At 44.6% G+C, this 21,943-nt stretch overlaps 1 protein-coding gene across 2 annotated transcripts in view; it reads left to right on the top strand.

Annotated features, from left to right (window-relative positions):
• Nucleotides 1–21,363, top strand: part of USP10 (ubiquitin specific peptidase 10) — a 42,102-nt gene extending 20,739 nt beyond the window's left edge. For both annotated transcript variants that reach the window (XM_069966332.1, XM_069966331.1), the window contains 8 exons: nt 4,302–4,357; nt 5,746–5,852; nt 6,607–6,706; nt 8,351–8,534; nt 12,671–12,836; nt 16,578–16,722; nt 18,061–18,126; nt 19,801–21,363. In XM_069966332.1, the coding sequence (XP_069822433.1) occupies nt 4,302–4,357; nt 5,746–5,852; nt 6,607–6,706; nt 8,351–8,534; nt 12,671–12,836; nt 16,578–16,722; nt 18,061–18,126; nt 19,801–19,988 (1,012 nt within the window). In that variant the 3' untranslated portion in view covers nt 19,989–21,363. The remainder of the gene's footprint in view (nt 1–4,301; nt 4,358–5,745; nt 5,853–6,606; nt 6,707–8,350; nt 8,535–12,670; nt 12,837–16,577; nt 16,723–18,060; nt 18,127–19,800) is intronic.
• Nucleotides 21,364–21,943: the final 580 nt, after the last annotated feature.

Raw genomic sequence — 21,943 nt, 5'->3', positions numbered from 1 at the left:
AGGGGTGAATGGGGGAAACTGAGGGAGCTGCGGGTGACTCGGGCAAACTGGAGGGGACTGAAGCAAACTGAGGTTGACTGAAGGGGGACTGGGACAGTTGGAGTTGACTGAAGGGGACTGGGGGTGACACGGGGACTGGGGCAGCTGGGGGTGACACGGGGACTGGTGGTGACTGAGGGGGACTGGGGGTGACGAAAGGGGACTGGGGCAGCTGGGGGTGACTCAGGGGGACTGGGGCAGACTGGGGGTGACACGGGGACTGGGGCAGACTGGGGGGGACATGGGGACTGCGACAGCTGGGGGGGGACACAGGGGGACTGGGGCAGACACGGGGACTGGGGCAGCTGGGGGGACACTGGGACTGGGAGTGACACGGGGACTGAGGGGGACTGGGGCAGCTGAGGGGGACTGGGGCAGCTGGGGGAGGGGGACACGGGAACTGGGGCAGCTGGGGGGGGACACACGGGGACTGGGGCAGCTGGGGGGCGGACACGGGGCGACGGAAGGGGACTGGGGCAGCTGGGGGGACTGGGGCAGACTGGGGGTGACACAGGGGGACTGGGGCAGACTGGGGGTGACACAGGGGGACTAGGGGGACTGGGGCAGACTGGGGGTGACACAGGGGGACTGGGGCACACTGGGGGTGACACAGGGGGACTGGGGCACACTGGGGGTGACACAGGGGGACTGGGGCACACTGGGGGTGACACAGGGGGACTGGGGCAGACTGGGGGTGACACAGGGGGACTGGGGCAGACTGGGGGTGACACAGGGGGACTAGGGGGACTGGGGCAGACTGGGGGTGACACAGGGGGACTGGGGCAGACTGGGGGTGACACAGGGGGACTGGGGCAGACTGTGGGTGACACAGGGGGACTGGGGTGACACAGGGGGACTGGGGCAGACTGGGGGTGACACAGGGGGACTGGGGCAGACTGGGGGTGACACAGGGGGACTGGGGCAGACTGGGGGTGACACAGGGGGACTGGGGGTGACACAGGGGGACTGGGGCAGACTGGGGGTGACACAGGGGGACTGGGGCAGACTGGGGGTGACACAGGGGGACTGGGGCAGACTGGGGGTGACACAGGGGGACTGGGGCAGACTGTGGGTGACACAGGGGGACTGGGGCAGACTGTGGGTGACACAGGGGGACTGGGGCAGACTGTGGGTGACACAGGGGGACTGGGGCAGACTGTGGGTGACACAGGGGGACTGGGGCAGACTGGGGGTGACACAGGGGGACTGGGGCAGCTGGGTGGGGGACACGGGGACTGGGGCGGACACGGGGCGACGGAGGGGGACTGGGGCAGCTGGGGGTGACACAGGGGGACTGGGGCAGACTGGGGGTGACAAAGGGGGACTGGGGCAGACTGGGGGTGACACGGGGGGACTGGGGCAGACTGGGGGTGACACGGGGGGACTGGGGCAGACTGGGGGTGACACGGGGGGACTGGGGCAGACTGGGGGTGACACGGGGGGACTGGGGGGGACTGGGGGTGACTGGGGCAGACTGGGGGTGACACGGGGGGACTGGGGGTGACACGGGGAGACTGGGGCAGACTGGGGGTGACACGGGGGGACTGGGGCAGACTGGGGGTGACACGGGGGGGACTGGGGGTGACACGGGGGGGACTGGGGCAGACTGGGGGTGACACGGGGGGACTGGGGCAGACTGGGGGTGACACGGGGGGACTGTAGTAGTGAAAGCGTCACTGCCATTACTGGAGCTGTACAGCTCCAGGACCCGCAGGACGCTATCACCACTACAGTCTCTGCAGCCTCCTCCAGAGACCGGGACCTGCATGTGTGGACGGGGCGCAATATGTACAGCTGGGGCAGGTCAGTCGTGGCTCTGTTAGGCGGACTGCCCGACCGACCTGCACCTCACCTCACTTCCGCCCTGCACCTCACCTCTGGTCCGACACTCCATGTAGCGGCGCCCGCCCTGCACCTCCAGCCCGACACTCCACGCTGCTTTGCCCACAAGATTTTTTGTGAAAATCGAATTTACGATTTTCACAAAAATCAAATAGATTCTAACCTTCTGGATTAATCGAATTAATTTGATTAATCGCCCAGCCCTAGTTCAAACACTGGAAAAGTAGTTACATAGTTACATAGTTAATACGGTTGAAAAAAGACACATGTCCATCAAGTTCAACCAAGGAGGGGATGGATACAGGGAAGGGGGAGGGGTGATAGGTTCTATACATATGCATTTATATTATTTTGGTCTAAGAACTTGTCTAGCCCTGTTTTGAAGCCCTCTAATGTTTTTGCTGTGACCAGATCCTGTGGTAGACTGTTCCACAGATTCACTGTTCTCATGGTAAAGAAGACTTGTCGCCTCCGGAGATTGAACCTTTTTTTCTCCAGTGCCCTCTTGTCCTTTGAGGGGGTTTTACCTGGAACATCTTTTCCCCATATTTCTTGTAGGGGCCATTTATATATTTAAATAAGTTAATCATATCTCCCCTTAAACGTCTCTTCTCCAGACTAAACAAATGTAACTCCCCTAATCTCTCCTCATAACTAAGATGTTCCATTCCCCTTATTAGTTTAGTTGCCCGTCTTTGTACCCTCTCCAGCTCTAGAACATCCTTTTTATGAATCGGGTTCCAAAACTGCACAGCATACTCCAGATGAGGCCGCACCAAAGCTTTATAAAGCTGTAATATTATATCCCTGTCCCGAGAGTCCATGCCTGTTTTAATGCATGACAATATCCTGCTGTCCTTAGAAGCAGCTGACTGACATTGTGTGCTGTTCTGTAGTCTATTATCTACAAGTACACCCAGATCCTTCTCTATCAGTGACACTCCCAGAGTAACTCCCCCCAGGACATATGATGCATGTGGGTTATTAGTACCCAGGTGCATAACTTTACATTTATCCACATTGAACCTCATTTGCCAAGTGGACGCCCAAACACTCAGTGTGTCTAAGTCATCCTGTAACATCTGCACATCCTCCATAGACTGTACTGTACTACAAAGCTTGGTGTCATCTGCAAAGATAGAAACATTGCTGTTAATTCCATTCTCAATATCATTAATAAACAAGTTAAACAGAAGAGGGCCCAGTACTGACCCTTGGGGTACACCACTTATTACCGGGGACCATTCGGAGTAGGAATCATTGACCACCACTCTCTGGGTGCGATTATTAAGCCAGTTTTCAATCCAGTTACACATCAAATTTTCCAAACCGATAGACTTTAAACTTACCCATCAGACGTCCATGAGGAACTGTGTCAAACGCTTTTGCAAAATCCAGGTACACGATATCCACAGCCGCGCCGCCATCCAGGCTTCTACTTACCTCTTCATAGAAACATATTAGGTTGGTTTGACAGCTTCTGTCCTTAGTAAAACCATGCTGGTTAACACTTATAATACTATTAGCCACTACATATTTCTGGATGTAGTCCCTTATAAGCCCCTCAAATAGTTTCCCCACAATGGACGTTAAGCTTACGGGTCTATAGTTACCTGGGGAAGTTCGAGAGCCCTTTTTGAAGATCGGCATTACATTTGCCTTACGCCAGTCCCTCGGCACAATACCAGTAAGCAAAGAATCACGGAATATTTCATACAAGGGTAGAGAAATTACAGAACTGAGTTCCCTAAGAACTCTGGGGTGCAATCCATCAGGCCCTGGAGCTTTGGTTACATTGAGTTTGTTTAATTTATCTTGGACCATATCTATAGTAAACCAGTTCAGTACATTACATGTGTTAGCAGTCTGACTGATCCTTGCCCCTACAGCACTGTCGGTTTTATACATTAGCCATTGACATCTGTGTACTGCCGGGGCAGTGCATGGGCACAGTACTTACAGTAAGATGCTTCTCCACTGTAGCTGATAGGAGGAGTGTGATTTTCAGGGTTAAGCAACATTGCCCATGTATTAGATCAGCTTAGTACCCATCACTCCTGGACTCCTGCTCTGTCCTCTTTTACTCTGGTAACTTCAGTCAAGAGGCTTTTTTGTTGTTTGTGTTTTATTAGATATGTCTTATCTGCCTGAGCTTTTAGCCTTGTTAGCAAGAATATTGTCATTCACTGGCAGCAGTTAGCATTGTTAAATAATGAAAGATTAAAACTCATACTGTTGGAAAGTTGCAAAACAACTCATTCAGATTTTAGTTTACATTAGGATGGGGGTATCTTTTACAGTGGATGAATCTAACCACCGCTATAAAGAACTGTTCCTATACCATGGCTGTTGTGGGCTTCCAAACTCTTGTTTGCTGCTGCTTTTCTTCTCTGCCCTAAAGTCTCTTGTATTTCTTTCAGTGTTCACCTGATGAATGAATTCACAAATATGCCGGTTATTCCTAAGGCAAAGCAAGGTTAGTACTATAATGACCATTTCAGGGATCAGTCTTCATAGCTCTTCCATGCTGTGACCCTGGTAGGACGATGATTACATCCTTTATATTACTAATATAAAGTTGCCAGGGCCAGCTGACTGGCAGCGGAATACAGTATACAATATAGTATACAATACAGTATACCATATAGTGTTACTGTGCAGCTCACGGCATGTACTGGCCGCAGCAGTAGATTCAGTAAGCTGAAAAATAAGATTCTGCCGCACAATATAGGGAGAGGGACGACAATTAGTCGTCTGTGCGGTGAGCCGCCTGTGACTAATTACTGCTCTCTCCCTTTTTGCGCGCAGTGCAGGGATGATTGACTGACAGAGAGACCTGTTAGTGACCTCTTAGTCTGTCAATCATCCCCCACTGAGCGCTGACAGGGAGAGAGCGGTGACTAGTCACAGGCGGCGATGATTAGGTGCCGCCCAGCTCCCTGCCTCGTGTGGCAGAATAAAACTTTTTTTTCTGCTTACTAAAGCTACCGCTGAAGCCATAGCCAGTATGTGCCACGAGCTGCACAGTAGCTCTATACAATGCTGGAGGGAACCATATCAGCACAATCATGCTCATTGGTTCCCTTTAATGGAAATCTGTCACTAGGTTTATGCTGACTTTAATGAGTGAAGCATCAACTAATGCCAGAAATGCTGAAAAGAACATTGTAAGATGGTGTAATACTTAAATCATTCTGTTTTTAGTCTTTCTCCCAATGAGAAGGAGAATGGGTTTTGTGCTCCACCACTCCCTCTGCTTTCCAGCTGCCAGCTGTCTGCCTGTATAGGCAGACAACTCCCAATCAGTGGCGGAGGGCAGTGTGTGCTGGTGCTCATGAGTATCGAGGGTTAGTGAGCATGTGCTTTTAATGGAGAATCCTCATTGAGAAGGATATCTCTGACTTCACAGAACATCTTAAATGATGCATCATTCTGTTCAGCTTTTGTCATTAGTTTATGCTACCCTGTGACATGCAGTATAAACCTCCTGACAGAGTCTCTGTAAGGCTAGGTTCACACTGCGTTTTCAGCATCCGTTTAACGGATCCGTTTTTTTTAACGTCCAGAAAAATAGGGTCAGCAACGTTTTTTGGTCCGTTTTGGTCCGCCAAAAAAACGGATCCGTTTTTTTTTTATAATGGAAGTCAATGGAAAAACGGATGCACACAAATGAATCCGTTTTTTGCAGTCCGTTTTTCATGCGTTTTTTGCAAAAAACGGATGCGTTAAACGGATGCTGAAAACGCAGTGTGAACCTAGCCTAATATCAGAGTGGCCTCTAGAGATCATGATCTGCTGAAAGTAAGAGTTGCTGATTTTGTATTGCAGCGTTTATTGACACTAATGATCAGGATATTTTTGCAGCTGCTGCCGGTGACAAGGTTGTCCGTGACATTCGCCCTGGACCAGCATTTGAACCCACATACATCTACCAATTGCTGACTCTTTCCAAATCAAGTCTCTCAGAGAAGGTAAACGAGGGAAGAATGAGACCTCAAACTTAATGTGTCGGGGGGAGGGGGGTTGCTGTGGCTCATCATTCTGTCACGCCTCTGTTTTCAATGAAAAATGTATAAATCTGCAAATGATCGTCAGCAAATACAAAGGATTTTCTTGCAGAGTCCGTAGGTGGTTCTTGTTAGAGCGTGGCTGTGGGTTATCGCCTCATTTATTTTACACCAAGACAGTGATATTGTAATTTGCTCATAGCAACTAGTCACAGCTCGGCTTTCATTTAACCAGCGCTCATTAAAGGGAAGTTGACAGCACAGATACCCATATATCCGTGCTGTCAGTTGACTGTTGCATCTCATACATACCATACCTGTGATGCAGCATGTGGATAAAAATGTTGTATAATGTTGGGCTGAGGGTTTCAGAGTTAGGTCTGTGACACTGACTGCACCCATCCCGCCTCCTCCAGATTGATTGGCGGCCAGCTCACGTTGAAATCCCGCGCAGCCAAAGATGAGCAGCACTAAATGTATGTATGCAATGAGAAACTATCCGCATGGATATATGCGTATTTGCGGTTTCAGTTTCCCTTTGTTATAATGGCTTTGAGTTGTGATTGGTTGCTATGAACAAATTACACAATTTTTTTTTTTTTTTTTATTTTTTTTTTTTTACACAAACCAAGAATTCTTGATCATTGTCTGTTATTTAACTGTTTTCGTATTGACATACATGCATGGATATACACATGTATAAATTGTGTATCCACAGGGGAGGCAAGAAGATGCAGAGGAATATCTGGGCTTTGTGCTGAATGGATTACATGAAGAAATGCTATCTCTGAAGAAGCTTCTGTACCCACAGAATGACAGTAAGATTGTGTTCCTCTGCTGAGTTCAGGTCTAGTCCCATCCTTATCTGCGCTGTGATAGTCGTTGCAGCCTTGGCATTATTTATCCATAGTTTCCTGTAATTCATTATTACAGAATTGTAATGAACTGCATGTTACTTAGAGTATCTTCCATGGTCACCCACCCCTAAGAACAAAGATGTTTGTGCAGATTCAGTGAGCGAGGGTCACAGTCATCCATTCTGCTGCCTTTATAGTTTGCATATCTGCAATTAGCAAATGTGTATTAGCCTCATACTTTATACAGGTGATTGGTTGTGCAGACAGTACTCTGTGTTAGAGAAGCAGTACAACCCACTGCCCTATCCCAGGTTTGGTGCGGTTAATCAGTAGGGGTAGAGTCCAAGCTGTTAGGATTACATGACTGTTTAGAAACGGACAATGTAGTAAAGCTATAACTTTACCGGGAGTTGTCCAATCCTGATCACCCAGTAGGGACGGTAAAAAGTTGTCATAACCTCAGGAAAATATATATTTTTTTCTTCCTGAATAACTCCTTTAAGCCTTGGTTTCTTACCGCAAAATAGGTCCATTTTGTGATGTTTTTAGCTTTGTGGATGTTATGAGCAAATCAGTTAAAACTCAGTCTGTAAGTGTAGGTAGATGTAAAAATTCTCCCAGCTGCTGCTGCTTGGTGTGTTAATTCAGCCTGACAGCACTATTTTTGTCCAGTGTTTCTCAGCCTGCCATTGTGGGATTCTGGCATGGTGGTGGTTTATGTTTCCACAGTTCCAAACTTTATTGTGCTACCTTGTAATACTGACCATCTAGGAAGCCGCTTGCCTACTCCACATACCAGCAGACTTCCTGAACAAACCCACTCTGAGTAATTAAAAAATAAAACAAGGATTAAATACAAATATTAATACCTGCACTGAAACCACAGCCTGGACCATTTCTATGCCCACGTATCTAAGTGTAGGTTGCATAAATTGGCATGTGCCCATTTTAAAACACTGATGTGAAACTTGTTGCTTTCCTGTAATTGAGAAACTACAGCTCCCAACATGCACTCTGAGCTTCTGGATAGCAGAAGTGCTTAGGATTGGATCTGCAACAGTTAGAGAGCCATGTTCTAAAGCTTAAAGGGAATGTGTTGTCAGAAAATTACCCATTGTTTAAATTAAGCTGATACATTTTCAGGAATTAATTGATTGTTATAAAAAATAATCCTGAAGTATTCTATTTTTCATTTACACCAATGGGTCTAAAGTGGTGATAAGAGGAGGCTGCTGTGAAGCAATCTGTACAGCATTGCAGCGACGGGTGACACCAGTAGATAGCTAAATATAAGATAATAGCCACTTCCTGTAAGATAATAGCCACTTCCTGTGGAATGACTTCTTCAAGGGTCAGCGTACGCTCAGTAATGTTTCACAATTCATCTCAAGGGGCCAGACTGTCTATTGTCATCTATGACCATGAGTCTTGCCGTAAAGCATGTCACTAAATGCTGTTAAAAATGGCTCAGGCAAAAATGGCATCCCCTGTAACAATGTAGAAGTGAAATAAAATACAGAAAATAAGATTAGGGAAAAATAACATGTTTTATAATTTGACTAAAACTTTAATCTAATTGTACTAATTTTCTGTTTACCCATTAAGAAATATCAAATGGACCTGAAACTCAGCTGACGAATGATGAAGAAGACACAAACCAACATGGAGACCAAGAGGAAGGCAGCGACGAGGAGTGGGAGCAGGTGGGACCCAGAAACAAGTCTTCGGTTACCCGGCAGGCAGACTTTGTGCAGACTCCCATTACAGATATCTTCGGAGGACATATGAGGTAGGAGTCTTCGTGCCATTGCCGATCAGCTTCATGTTTTGTGCAGGGGTTGGACGAAATAACTGGATAAAAAAAAAAAAAAACTATTGTTTTAACAGCGCAAGTAAAGTTTAACAGCGGTGATTTTAAGCTATATGTTCGAGAAGGGGGAGGGGGGGTTACTCGTGATGGCGGGTGTCAGGATATAACTGCTAGTACTGTCTGTCCATTCACTAGAAAGCAACAGTGACCTCACTGAGAATCCAGCCTAATCATTCACTAGAGCAGTAATAGTACTTAGAATACAACTTATCCATTCACTAGAGAGCAGTATTGATATGAGTGAATGCCACCTGAGCAGGGGGTGACATCAAAGATTGCAGTCCATTCACTAGAGAGGAGGTGTGATGTTGAAGATCAAAGTCTGACTTCTTTCCTTATTCTGTCTGGTTAGATTTAGTTTGTCAATCCTGAAAATCTGTTTTTCTCTGGAGTATTGTTGCAGGGTCTAGATTTCAGATGTTGAGTTTGCAGGATCCTCTGTAACCTCTGTTGTCTGAGGAGGATGGGTGTGGTGTGAGGATGTAATGTGAAACACTTACCCTTACCGCAAGTGCCTTCACTGTATGCCATGTGGTTAACATGGTCACCCTGTTGTCTGACCACCATTAATGAACTGCCTTCTTTTAGGTCTCAGGGGTTTTCGTAAGACAGATTGTAACTTTGGGTTTTGTGATTGTTAATACTGCTAAATCCTCAAGAGGATGAAATGACAAAATCTGTAAAATAGGGGGAAAAACGTTTTTTCAGATATATTAGTGAAAGGAAGAAAAACTGCAGCATTACAAAAATACGTAAAGGGGAGAATGCCTTCTCTTGATTGAGTTAAAGGGGTACTACAGGGAAAAGTTTTTTTTTTATCAACTAGTGTGAAAAAGTTGTATAGATTTTTTTATTTGCTTCTATTTAAAAATCTCCAGTCTTTCAGTACCTATCAGCTTTTGTATGTCCTGCAGGAAGTGGTGTATTCTTTCCAGTCTGACACAGTTCTTTCTGCTGCCACATCTGTCAATGTTAGGAACTGTCCAGCGCAGGAGAGGTTTTCTATAGGGTTTTGCTACTGCTCTAGAAAGTTCCTGACCTAGGTGGCAGCAGAGAGCACTCTGTCAGACTGGAATGAATACTCCACTTCCTGCATACATACAGCAGCTGATAAGTACTGGAAGATTTGAGTTGCTGAGCATAACTACTTCTGCTCAATGTTTTCAGAAGTAATGTTTTACAATCACAATATGGTTGAATTGATCATTGCCTCCAGTTGTAAGGCCCTAGTGTTTTTAGAGACACTTGAGTATTCTGATGGGTCCAGATGAAGTACACCCCAGGGTTCTTAAAATAACCTCAATCTGTGATTTTTGGCCATCCCGCCACTAGACCACCACGGAAGGGGGAAAACAGGCATTTAAAGGCAGCTGTCAACTTTGCTGCAACTAAATGGCTAATTAGCGGGCACAGCAATCGGACCATGCCCACTAATTGCCGCAGTCCCGGGCTGCAAATAGCAGCAGGGATCCTGGCGGTTCAGAGAGGGGTTGCCACGCGGCCTTCCTCTGAACTCCCCTAGTGACGCCAGGATGTACATTTATGTCCTGGGTCGTCTATGGGTTAATATGTCTCAAATGCTTGAAGAAGGTGGTGCGTGGATATTGCCTATATGTGGTATCTACTTCAGCAAAGCCTTTAATACCATTGCCTATAAAAAAAACCCCATAGAGAAATAATGGAATATTGACTTGGGCTTCTTTTACACTCACAGATTTATCTGACAGATTGTTGAAGCCAAAGCTAGGAATGGATTTAAAGAGAAATATCCGTCTTTCCTTTTTGACCTGTTCTGTTTTAAAGTAAAGACTGAGATTTCTCCTCTGTTCAAATCCATTCCTGGCTGTGGCTTCAACAATCTGTGTGTGTAAAAAGACCCTTAATCCCTAAATAGTTCATAGATTTGTGGTTTGCTGAAGTATACAATATCAAAAGGTTGGGGTTAATTGTGTGTAAAATTGGTATGCCCAAAGGGTCTATTCTGGGAGACTCAAAAGTGGGCAATAGGGTTGACATCCCTTGAGGTGTCAGTAATGTGGATCCTCTGAGTATCATTATCATTTTATGTTAGCAAAGACTTCCAGAGATGGGTAATGATTTCTGATAGCTTAAAAGTCACCAGTGCACCCAGGCGGTAGGGAAAGCTAGTTGTATAGCTAGAGGTATAACCAGTACGAAAAGGGAAAGTGTGATTCCGCTGTATAGAGCTCTGTGTCCAGTTCTGATAAAGTATTGATTAAAAAGAACAGGTCCAAAGACTGGATGGTCTGAAGCATAAAACCAGGAATGACTTAATGTCTGCCGTGCTGTTTGAGGCCTCATTTTTTGCACTATGATCTGTAGTTTTTATCTGTACCACACTTGTGTACATGCAACTGATAATTTTTATTCCATTTTTTTTCTGGGATGTGATGTGACCAAACATTTGCAATTTTGTGCTTAAAGAGATACTCCAGGCTGGGGTCTCACCTCCCTGGTTCCAGCGCCAGATTGCGCCGCCCCGTTCTCCCTTCTGAGCTGCGGCTTGAGACGTGATGTCTCAAGGCAGCTCAGCCATTTAGTGGCCGTGGCGGGACTCCGCTACGACCGCTAAATAGCTGATCTGCCTTGAGACGTCACGTCTCAAGCCACAGCTCAGACCAGGCAGCGGCAGACGGATGGGAAAACGGGGCGGCGCGATCTGGGACCCAGCGCTGGAATCGGGTCGTACAATAAAAGACTCCAGCCCGGGAGTACCCCTTTAACCCCTTAAGGACGGAGCCAATTTTCGTTTTTGTGTTAGCACTTGCATTTTTTAACCTAGAAACCCATACGAGCCCTTATTTTTTCCGCCACTAGTTGTACTTTGCAATGACAGGCTGAATTTTTGCATAAAATATGCATCGAAACCAGAAAAAAATTATATGCGTAGTGAAAAAAAAAAAAAAACGCAATTCTTTTTCTTAGTTTTTTTTGGGGGGGGGGGTTTTACGCCGTTTGTCCTATGGAAAAACTGATATGTTATATATGTTCCTTAAGTCTGTACGATTAAAACATGCAACTTGCATAAATTTTTTTATATTATTTGATAGCTTTTAAAAAATTTAAATTTCTACAGCAAAAAAAGTTCCCTAAAATCGCTCTATTCCCATGTGTATAGCGCTTTTATCCTTTGGTCTATGGGGCTGATTGAGGTGTCATTTTTTTGCACCATGATGTGTTCTTTCTATCGGTACCTTGATTGTGTATATGTGACTTTTTGATCGCTTTTTATTACAATGTTTCTGGATTTGATGCGAGCACTTTGGCGGGTATTTGCGCTTACGCCGTTTACCGTGCAAGATCAGGAATGTGATAAATTAATAGTTCATGCAATTACGCACGTGGTGATACCAAACATGTTAGTTTTATTTATTTATTTTTATTTCGAAAATGAGAAAAGGGTGGTTATTCAGACTTTTATTAGGGGAGATTTTTATTGATAAGAACACTTTTTATTTTTAAACTTTCACATTAATTTGAAGTCCCCCTGTGGGACTTCTAATACAGCTACACTGATCTCTCATAGAGATCAGTGTAGCTGTATTACACAGCACCAATCCATGAGATCGTTGCTCTATTGCTTTGGTCTGCTGCAGACCATTGCAATAGAATACTGAGCCGGGATGAGCGTCATTACGTCGCTGAGGCCCGGCTTAGTTAGACCAAGGGATCCCCCCTCCGCGATCGCATCGCGGGGGGGGGGATCCCGCCACTAGACACCAGGGATGGGCTGCATTTAACACTGTTAGATGCAGCTGTCATGTTTGACAGCTGTATCTAATGGTGTTAATTAGCGGGAGCGACGATCGGCCCGCTTCCGCCAATAGCCGCGGTCCCGTGCTGCAGATAGCAGTCGGGATGGCGGCAGTTCAGAGCGGGTCGCGGCGCGGCCCCCCTCTGAACTCTTCCGGACATATGACGTATGGGTACGTCATATGTCCCTAAGAGGTTAAGCTGTTTACCAAACAAGATCAGGAATATGATCATTTAATGTAATGTATTGTCTGCTTAAAACACTGCTGTTCCTCTTGCAGATCTGTAGTTTACCAGCAAAGTTCCAAGGAGTCTGCTACCTTGCAGCCGTTCTTCACCCTGCAACTGGACATTCAGTCTGAAAAGATCCGCACCGTCCAAGACGCACTGGAGAGTCTTGTGGCCAGAGAGTCTGTCCAGGGGTACACCACCAAAACTAAACAAGAGGTATGTACCCAGTGCTGCAGCTTGCTGTGCCTTTCTGCAACTTTCCATGCCCCATCTGTTCCTATCCCTGTGCAGTAGGAGCAATGTTTCAAACCTTTTTCAGATTTTACAAACCTTAGTTAGCGGCTCTTTCATAACATAGCTATCAATTGTTTGTTAGGGTTATGGGCACGCCAAAAAGATAAGACATGTATAAAAATCATAGATATGCCTGCAAGAATTTAGATTTTAGCAAGCTGCAGGAACAAGCGGTTTTTCTGAAATGTTGCAAACAGGGCTTTTTCTTCCCAGATGTTTAAATCAGCTGGTATCAGCAGTGCTCACCACTGTGACATCCATGATAAAATGGCTAGTTTGGGGGAAAAGGTTTGACATAGTTGACTTTGACGTGAAGCAGGGAGTTAGTTTAGCTCATTGGGATAAATTACACCTGGAATTCTTGGACATTTAATACTAATAGTACATTGTCTCTGTTGTGTATACATTTCTTATTGGATCGGGGCAAAGTAGTAGTCTATGGTCACATTTCAGCTTAACTGTGATGCTATTCAGGATCCAGAGAAAGCTTAGTAATAGTTCCTTTAACTTTACCGGAATATATCTTCCTTTCAAACTAGCGAGATTTGGAGTTCTGAGGTTTTTGCCCAGACCAGTTATTTCCAAAACCAATGAAGTAAATTAATGGGGTATTTTGGAGATCCAGTGTTCCCATAGCAGCCAATCACAGTTCAGATTATACCTTATATCGTTTGGATAAAATGAGCTCCGATTGGTTTATTGCTATGGGCATCAGAGTATTTTCTTTTTTTTATAGGACAGTTTGATAAAACTACAAAACCCCCCACCCCCTTCCCATACACGTGAATGGCACAATGTCTTATCAAAGACATCATGGCTAACTCAAGCAACACTTAATGTTTTATCTATTACACAATGGCGAATCTGTTTTCTGGGTTGAGATTTCTGTTTAGCCAGATATAGGAAAATTGACAATTGGTTCTGTTCAATGACTAACCCGTGTGATAGGCTATATTATAGACCTAATATGCCTCAAGTGATTGGTATGTTACAGTGCATTGAGGTAGGCAATATGTATCAGTCTGGAGGCTGTACTACTAAGAGGATTGTAGCAGACGAAACTAGGTCTACACAGGTTTTCAGCCTCTAATTGTAAACAAGAAAGCAATCGGATCTTTAAAATTGAGTGAAATTGATGGTGGAAAGCTGCTGAAAAGTGATCAGGCTTATTTCCAGAAGTTTATGGTTGAATGCAGCTCATTGTATTCCTCTGGCCTGCAGCTGTAGCTAGAAAACGTCTGTGTAGCCTCAGTCTAAACGCCTAGGCTCCTGAGCAGTGCAGGGGTTAAGCAGAACTCTTGGAGCTGCGCCGCAGTCTAGGTTTCCCAGCCGTTTGAAGGTTGTTGCTGATGTGGGAGTAAAACTCATCGCCAAGCGACTTGTGATTTTAGCTTGTAAGGTTTTGGTGGGTAACCTGTCATTTCTGGTCTTGACAGAGCGACCACTGTTCAATTAAGGGTTTAGGAGAAATGGGTGTTCAGTTTATGTTCTGGTGGCTCTGTCTGGTTTTTATTTTGATGTCTGGGCTGGAAATAAAATTCATGCATGATAATTAGGCAGAGACAGAGAAAAGGCGTGCAGAAGCCCTCCTTATGACATTTAGACAGTCAGTCACTTTCTAAAGGGGAATTTTCCAATTTTTCCAAGCAAGGCCGGTCTGAGGTGTGTGTGTGTGTGTGTGTGTGTGTGTATCTACGTGAAGCTTCAGCCGTGTTGAAATAGACTATTTGGAGGAATTTATTTCTCCTTCTCATTGGGCTCCTCAGCTAGCGACACCACACAGCATTATATGGAACAAAGATTTATACCAGAGCTTTCCTGGGATTGATCCAGGATTTACCCTGAGCAAATATTCAACAGATCACTACTCAAGAATGTTCTGCATAGTGACCTATGTAAAGGGAAATCCGTTGCACATGGTACTTTTACATGGTTTATTAGATATAGAAGAATATTTGATGATGGTAATGTTAACAAAATATCAGTGTGACATTCAGACACTGTAACCTTACATACGTCATACTGTTAGTTGTATCCTGTCTAAATTGTGCAGCTAAATCTCTGTCCTACCTTGCTACTGGAGTCTGGTTTAGAGGATTGTTTAGGCCGGTTTTATTGTACCGAGCATTTTTTTGAGAATTATCCGATCTCTACAGGTTTTCAGATAGAGAGATAGATAACTCTATATCTATATCTTGTACGTCCTGTGATTTTATTATTATGGTAATTAGACTATTTGGTGCATTGAAGGCAGGACTACAACCATCGGTGCTTCGGTCTTCCAGTCCCTCTTCATGAACATTCATTTAGTGCTCTGCAATGATGAGTGGCCAGAGTGACGGCACTGTAGAGTGCCAACTTAGTATTTATAAGGGGGGTCGGTAGAACCAGTGAACTGAGAGGTTTAGTAACATCCGCAGTGCGCTGAACCACCTAATAAACGCAGGATTGCATGAAACCTGGCACTGAGGATAAAGGTAAGAAAACTACCTTCCTTGGCATTCCCAGCTCTATGGGAACCAAACTGATTATTTTAACCTGCTGTTACTTTCCCTTTAAACATTGTCTTTTAAAACCTTTGGTTTTAATGACATTAGCGGCCATTGCTGGAGTTAAAAGAAAATATTTGCAAAACGTTCCATACTAGTGCTCAGCAGGGGTTCCAATCCACGCACCTCTCTCCTCCATCACGGACATAATAAAATCTATCTATAGGTGCACAGAAGGGGGAACTCGCACTTCAATAGTTAGTAAGGACGAATGGCAGATTAGTCTCTTACTTAATGCTCACTCTGTCCTATAAACAAACACTGTGTGCCGGTATTGGCAGATTGTTTTGGTTGTGCTACTTAGGCACTCTGCTGTTGCATTTGTTGCGTCATTTCCTAGGTGTCAATAACACCTCTGCCCTTGGTACAGTTCATAATTAAAGTAACCCCCCCCCTCCTCAGTTGTTGCATATTGTGGACCCAAAACCTCACATTCTTTTCACCAATTTTTCATCAATTTAATAGGTGTTTCAATTACTTTACATTTTCAAGAAGATCACTGCTTGCATTTAATGAGTATTAACATCCAGTGGCTTAAAATCTGTTCTGATCAAATACTAATGGCTGAGTAATAGAGAATACAAATCTCCCTCCTCTCCAGGCTTAGCGCTTACCTGCATTGTTAAGTTTACCTTACATATAGGATCCTAGCTGCGGATAACTGCTCCACATAACTGGTTTTTTTTTTGCAGCAATAATACTTGGCGGCAGACCCTGCTCCTGCTTCCAGGTCTGCACATTCCTAGTGTCTGCGGCCTGTGCCTCGCTGAGCATCTTGAGGATCAGCAGAGCGCAGGTTGCCGCTCAGTGTAGTGTGTAATTTTCATGTACTGGCAGACAAATGAAGAAACAATAAAACAGAATTTAACCATTTTAGCACTAGGGCAAGTGAAGCTACAACTGACCCTACAATATTTGGATAATTTACTCATAGAACATCTGTTTCTAGAATCTAGGCTCTGTTACAGAAAGTTGTCTGCCATCCACGGGATTTCTTCATCACGGTATTGACTGTGTTTGTGGGGTGATTAGTGCAAGACTTGGCACCGTAACCAGTATACAGTAGTGATTGGGTCTTTCTGTTCCTTGCTGATGTGAATTGCTCTTCTTCCAGGTGGAGGTCAGTCGCAGAGTGACTCTGGAGGAGCTGCCGCCTGTCCTCGTGCTACACCTAAAACGATTTGTGTTTGAAAAGACTGGCGGCTGCCAGAAACTGGTGAAGAATATTGAATACCCTGTGGATCTGGAAATCAGCAAAGGTGAGAAGAGACTGTTCTGTTTGTGGGTTGCTTGGATAAGGAAGGTGGTTGACCTATGGCATTAGTATCAGGGCTGTGGAGTAGGAGTCGTGGGTATATGAGCAGCAGTGTAATATGAAGATATCCTGTGTAATATAGAGGAGGAGGAGAAGACATAAGTAGTGTAGCAGTAACCTCTGTCTTCAATGGCTGCAGGTGTGTGTGTGTGCTATGACTACAGCAGGGTGTGTGTGTGTGTATGTGTGTGTGTGCGTGTGCGCGCACGCTATGGCTGCAGTAGGCTCTGTGTGTGCTATGACTACAGTAGGCTGTGTGTGTGTGCTATGGCTGCAACAGCCTGTGTGTGTGTGCTATGGCTGCAGCAGCCTGTGTGTGAGGTGTGCGCTATGGCTGCAGCAAGCTGTGTGTGTGTATGCTATTGCGTGCCCCCACAGTGACCTTCTATATCAATGTGCAACCTCTATACAACTCTTTGACCCCTCTCTATATCATTGTGTGACCCCTCTCTATATCACTATGTCTGACCTCTATATTACAGGTGTCTGGCATTGTTAGCAGTATTTCTGTGTGTGGTGTGAATATTTAGTTAGAAACATAGAAGATTGTCAGCAGGAAAAAACCACCTGCCCCATCTAGTCTAGTTCTGAGTTGTTCAGGACATGGAGGCTGGAGACTGGCTGCATCCACTGCACACACAGGAGAAGCTGCTTTATATGTTTCCTTATTCCCTCAGAAGTCGCCCCAGGATCATGTAGGACATTAGGGAGAAGCTGCTGAGCCAGTGTGATAAATAACTCCCCTGGTATATGACTGGCTATTTATGAAGGAGCAGGAGTCAGAGTCGGTCCTGATAAAATTCAGGAGTTGGAGTTTGAGTCGGAGCTGCGGCTTACCGACTCCACAGCCCTGATTAATATTCTCCCTCCCCCCACACATTACTATCCTGGTAATATCACAGATGCTTTGTCTAATGGACTTGAAGGTGCCCAGTAGACATAACAGCTTTTCAAACAGCTAATCTTAACCCAGGACTCCAAGGGTGAGCTACACAGTTTGTGGTTTGGGAGACACATGTTCCTCTCACGCCTTTAGTTGTGAACACTGGTATATAGATTAGGGAATCGAAAAAATGTAGTTTAAAAAAAAAAAAAAATAGTATCCACTTGCCTGAGTGTTGTTTTCCTCCTGCTACGGGTTGGGGAATTTCTATAAAACTTTATAGACTTGCGTTGCTGACTTATTGTGCTTTTTGAGTACCCAGTACAGTTCACTTTTCCGCTGTGGTCTGAGAGGGTGGTTGTCATCAATAACTGTTTTTGTTGCTTTCCTTCTTTGCAGATTTGCTTTCTCCTGGTGTGAGAAGTAAGATTTTTAAAGGCCAAAGAACCTACAGGCTCTTTGCAGGTAAATATTTAAACCGTAAGTCCAGGATTTGGTTTTCTGAGGGTTTTTTTTTTTTTTTAAATAAATACACTTACCTGACATTTAACACATACATATGTTGGTTAGGGGAGAAAAGAGTGGGCTGAGCTGTTACATGACAGGTGCTGTGTTATACAGCTGACACCTACCAGCAGCTTCTAGGGTTAGAGAAGTGCTGTTACAAATACTTAATCACCTAGATGCAGTAGCGACTGCAGCATCTAGGTTCCTAGACCGAAAGGGAGCTGTCACAATTTTTTCCCCCCCAAGGTTTCAGTACAACATATGGCAATATATTGCCACTAAAAATAACAAATGGCAAGAAGACAGTGAGTGACAAAAACAGTCTAAAGAAACACTTTTGCTAACGGGTTAATTTAAAAATAGCGGTCACAAAAAAAAATATCCTTTTAAAGTAAAAGGTAAAAAAAAAAAAAGCTACTGAACACGTATACAAATAGGTGACTCGCTTCTGGAGTCAGTGTGTGCATGGTCTAAGGGCCCTATTCCACGGGCCGATCAACAGTGTAAACAAGCACCGATCTGCTAGATCGGCGCTCGTTTACTGGGCCTATTTCACGGCCCGATCGTTTATCGAGGGCTGCAGGGACATCGTTAGCGATGGTCTGCTGCGCCGCGGGACCCGGGGAGGAAGACGGAGCGGAGGAGAAGCCCTGCTAGGTAATGTATGGTGCTTTTTAAATCGCACGCGCACAGCTATTCCATGAAGCGATGCGCAGATCATTTTAGGTTTGGGCCTAAATAAACGATCAGCCGATGACACAATCATCGGTTGATCGTTTTCTCTATTTCACCGAGCGATAATCGCTCCATGGAATAGGACCCTAAGACTAGACTGGTGACGCACCACCCACTTCATTTTTCTCATAACATTTATTGCCATAGACGGAAGCCTGCAAGATCTAAGTTTTTAAGTTCTTTCATTCTACTGCAAGAATGACCTACCATAGCATTGTAAAATTTAACATACTGTTATGTTAAAAATCAAAGAAGCCTGTAGGCGCTCCTATAGTGCCCTCCTTCGGCATCTCTGGGTCCCTGCTCAGTGACAGCCAATCAGCCAGTGCTGTCCCGTTTCAGTCATAGACGCCGTAGTTGGACAGGTTAGAATGGCTTCTATATTTTTTAATATGGCAGCAGCATAGCATCTCAAAGAGGAAGTCCCAGAAACTGTAAAAAATGGCTGACAGGGGTGGGTGAGAAAAAAACAAACAAGTGAACCCACCCGTCGCTGTGTCTGTTATGCTGCTCCAGTGATGAGAATGGGACCTTAGAGCAGTGGTAAGAGGCACAGGAATGGGTGATTTTATCAATCTCCATCTGTTTTTCAGTTCACCAGTTCTTGGCTGGCTCAAAATAAACAAGAATGCCCTCTGCATTTACATTAATAACACCAGAAAATAGGTGTAAATTATAGCAGACGTGTATTACAGCTAATAACTAGCAAATTTCATTATGGCTCATTTAGGACATCTTACTCCAACGCATGTTAGACTTTTGAGGAACTACACCAAAATACTATTAGTTACAGAAGGCTGGGCACGTCAATTTAATTGCTTTTTGTGTAGCTACCAGTCCTAAATATCTGATATGTGCCTCTCTTGTACTTATTTGTTTTTGTCTTCTTTCTGTCAGTCGTCTATCACCATGGTAACAGTGCTACAGGCGGACACTACACTACAGACGTCTTCCAGATCGGTCTCAATGGCTGGTTACGCATCGATGACCAGACTGTGAAAGTGATCAATCAGTATCAGGTGGTGAAACAGACTGTAGAGCGCACAGCCTACCTCCTGTATTACCGCCGTGTAGACCTGCTGTGAACCGCGCCCTGTGTGTGTGCTCGTGCGCAAGATTCCTGCTTCATAGGACACAAATCACCGGTTTCCACTTACTTTTAATCCTCAACTTTTCTTTCTTTTTCTAATTGCGTGAACCCCCTTTTTCCCTCCCATTGTCCCTACAGTTTTTCTTTTTTTCTTCCTGGTACATTTTTAGATTAGACTAGGAGGATATGTTAAAAAAAAAAATAAATAAAACTCACTCTGCTTTAGGGACCTCACAAACTCCAAAACGCCAATGGGGGCCATTGGGGTCAGGAGTAGCCAAGATTACTGCTCCCCTTTTTGGGATGCAGACCTTTTTAAGCATACCATGTGACTTGCAAAGGTGGAAATCTTAGCTGATATTGCAATCAATTTAGAAAGATGTTTAATATATTACTGATATTTCATCCTTTTGCAGCTAGGAGCGCCCCCATCTGGAGGCAAAAGGATCAAGAGATAAAACCACCTCTGGGCAGATAACCTCAGTCTGCTGCAATAGTTAAACCAATGACTTTAAAAGTAACAAAAACTGCAGCATCAGACTTGATGTGGGCCCAGGGAGCCAAGGCTTAACCTGTCCAGGGGTTGGTTCTTAATACACAGAATAGATTTTTATTATTTTTTTAGCGTCTCGGGTAGAAGTGGCTGTGTCGCCTCTAGGGCACCCACGCGCTTCGCCAAAGACTCAATGCACCAGCATCATCAGTCTACATGTGAGAACAGTATGGCCTGTAAGGTTTTAGCCCATCCCTGCAAGCCTCCACCCTTCACTCCTAGCATAAAAATAAAATCCCTGCCACTCTCCTTTGCTTTTCGGATCACTGAATCAAAAGTAAGAAAAACAATAAAGAAAAAAGTGTATCAGGCTGCAGTTTTCTCTAGAATTTCTTGCATAAATCCATTTAAAAATTAAAAAAAAAGTTTAAAAAGAAGAAAAAAAATGATAAAAAAAAAGAAACTTCAAAAGGCTTTTTTCAGAGTTGCTGGGTGCCTCGTAGAAGTAACCTGAAGTATTAGAGCGTTTTAACTCCTTTCCTGCTGGAGTAGGCTAGAGGGCATTTGCCTCTCCAGCAGCTGAAGGCTTTAAAACAAAATGCAGAGAAAAGGCATAAAATAAATGAACCTTTAACTGTGGGAGGTTTGTCTGTATAGAGGACAGAGATTGTAATACACAAATAATAATGCTCATCTGTGTACAGTGGAGGTCGGGACGCAGAGACAACCAGAGCCGCTCGGGATTCCAGGCAGTTTGCTTCATTTAATTTTTGCTGTCTCGCTCTCCTCTAACGTTCAGTTCCTAATTGTACACAGTTTAGTGATATCTAGGAGTATAAAGTCTTCGCCCATCAATAAAGTCACAACGTTGGTTTAAGATCTTGTGTCCTGGATTTTTTTTTTTTTTTCATTGTCTGTCACTGGAGACATGTAGAGCTACTGGGTTACAGTACACATTATCTGCACCCCCTAATTACTAAATTTTTAGCTCTGACACCATAGAATGTGTAAAAATGTAATCTAAACAATAAGCGGGAGGATGGTGTTTCTGAAAGACCTCAGTGGCTTACCGCCGTTTCATCTAATCATTATGTGTAGGGCTTATGTAATATAAAACCAGGTTCTTGTATGGGTCTTCTCGAATTTGTATGGGTCAAAATGACTAAAAATAGAGTTGTAATCACGCTCCCCACCATGGTAGGTGGCTGTAACTCTGTGTTCACAATGCATTCGCCTTTACTCATACCTTTTTAAGCCGTATACATTAAATGGATACTAATTATTCATCGAATAGTCTTAGTAACTAATGTTTGAGGATTTCTGCCTCTGAAGAACAGAATTGTCATGAGGCATTGATTATTATAGCTCCTAATGTCTGCTTCATTGTCGCCCCAGCACACTGCATGGTAAGTTTTGTCAGGCCATGTTCCTTTTATCCTGCAATCTGGAACTTGTTC

Source organism: Dendropsophus ebraccatus, chromosome 4 (assembly GCF_027789765.1).
Source record: "Dendropsophus ebraccatus isolate aDenEbr1 chromosome 4, aDenEbr1.pat, whole genome shotgun sequence".
NCBI lineage: Eukaryota > Metazoa > Chordata > Amphibia > Anura > Hylidae > Dendropsophus > Dendropsophus ebraccatus.
The sequence above is the reverse complement of the archived record's forward strand: the minus strand, read 5'-3'. Positions and strand labels throughout refer to the sequence as shown.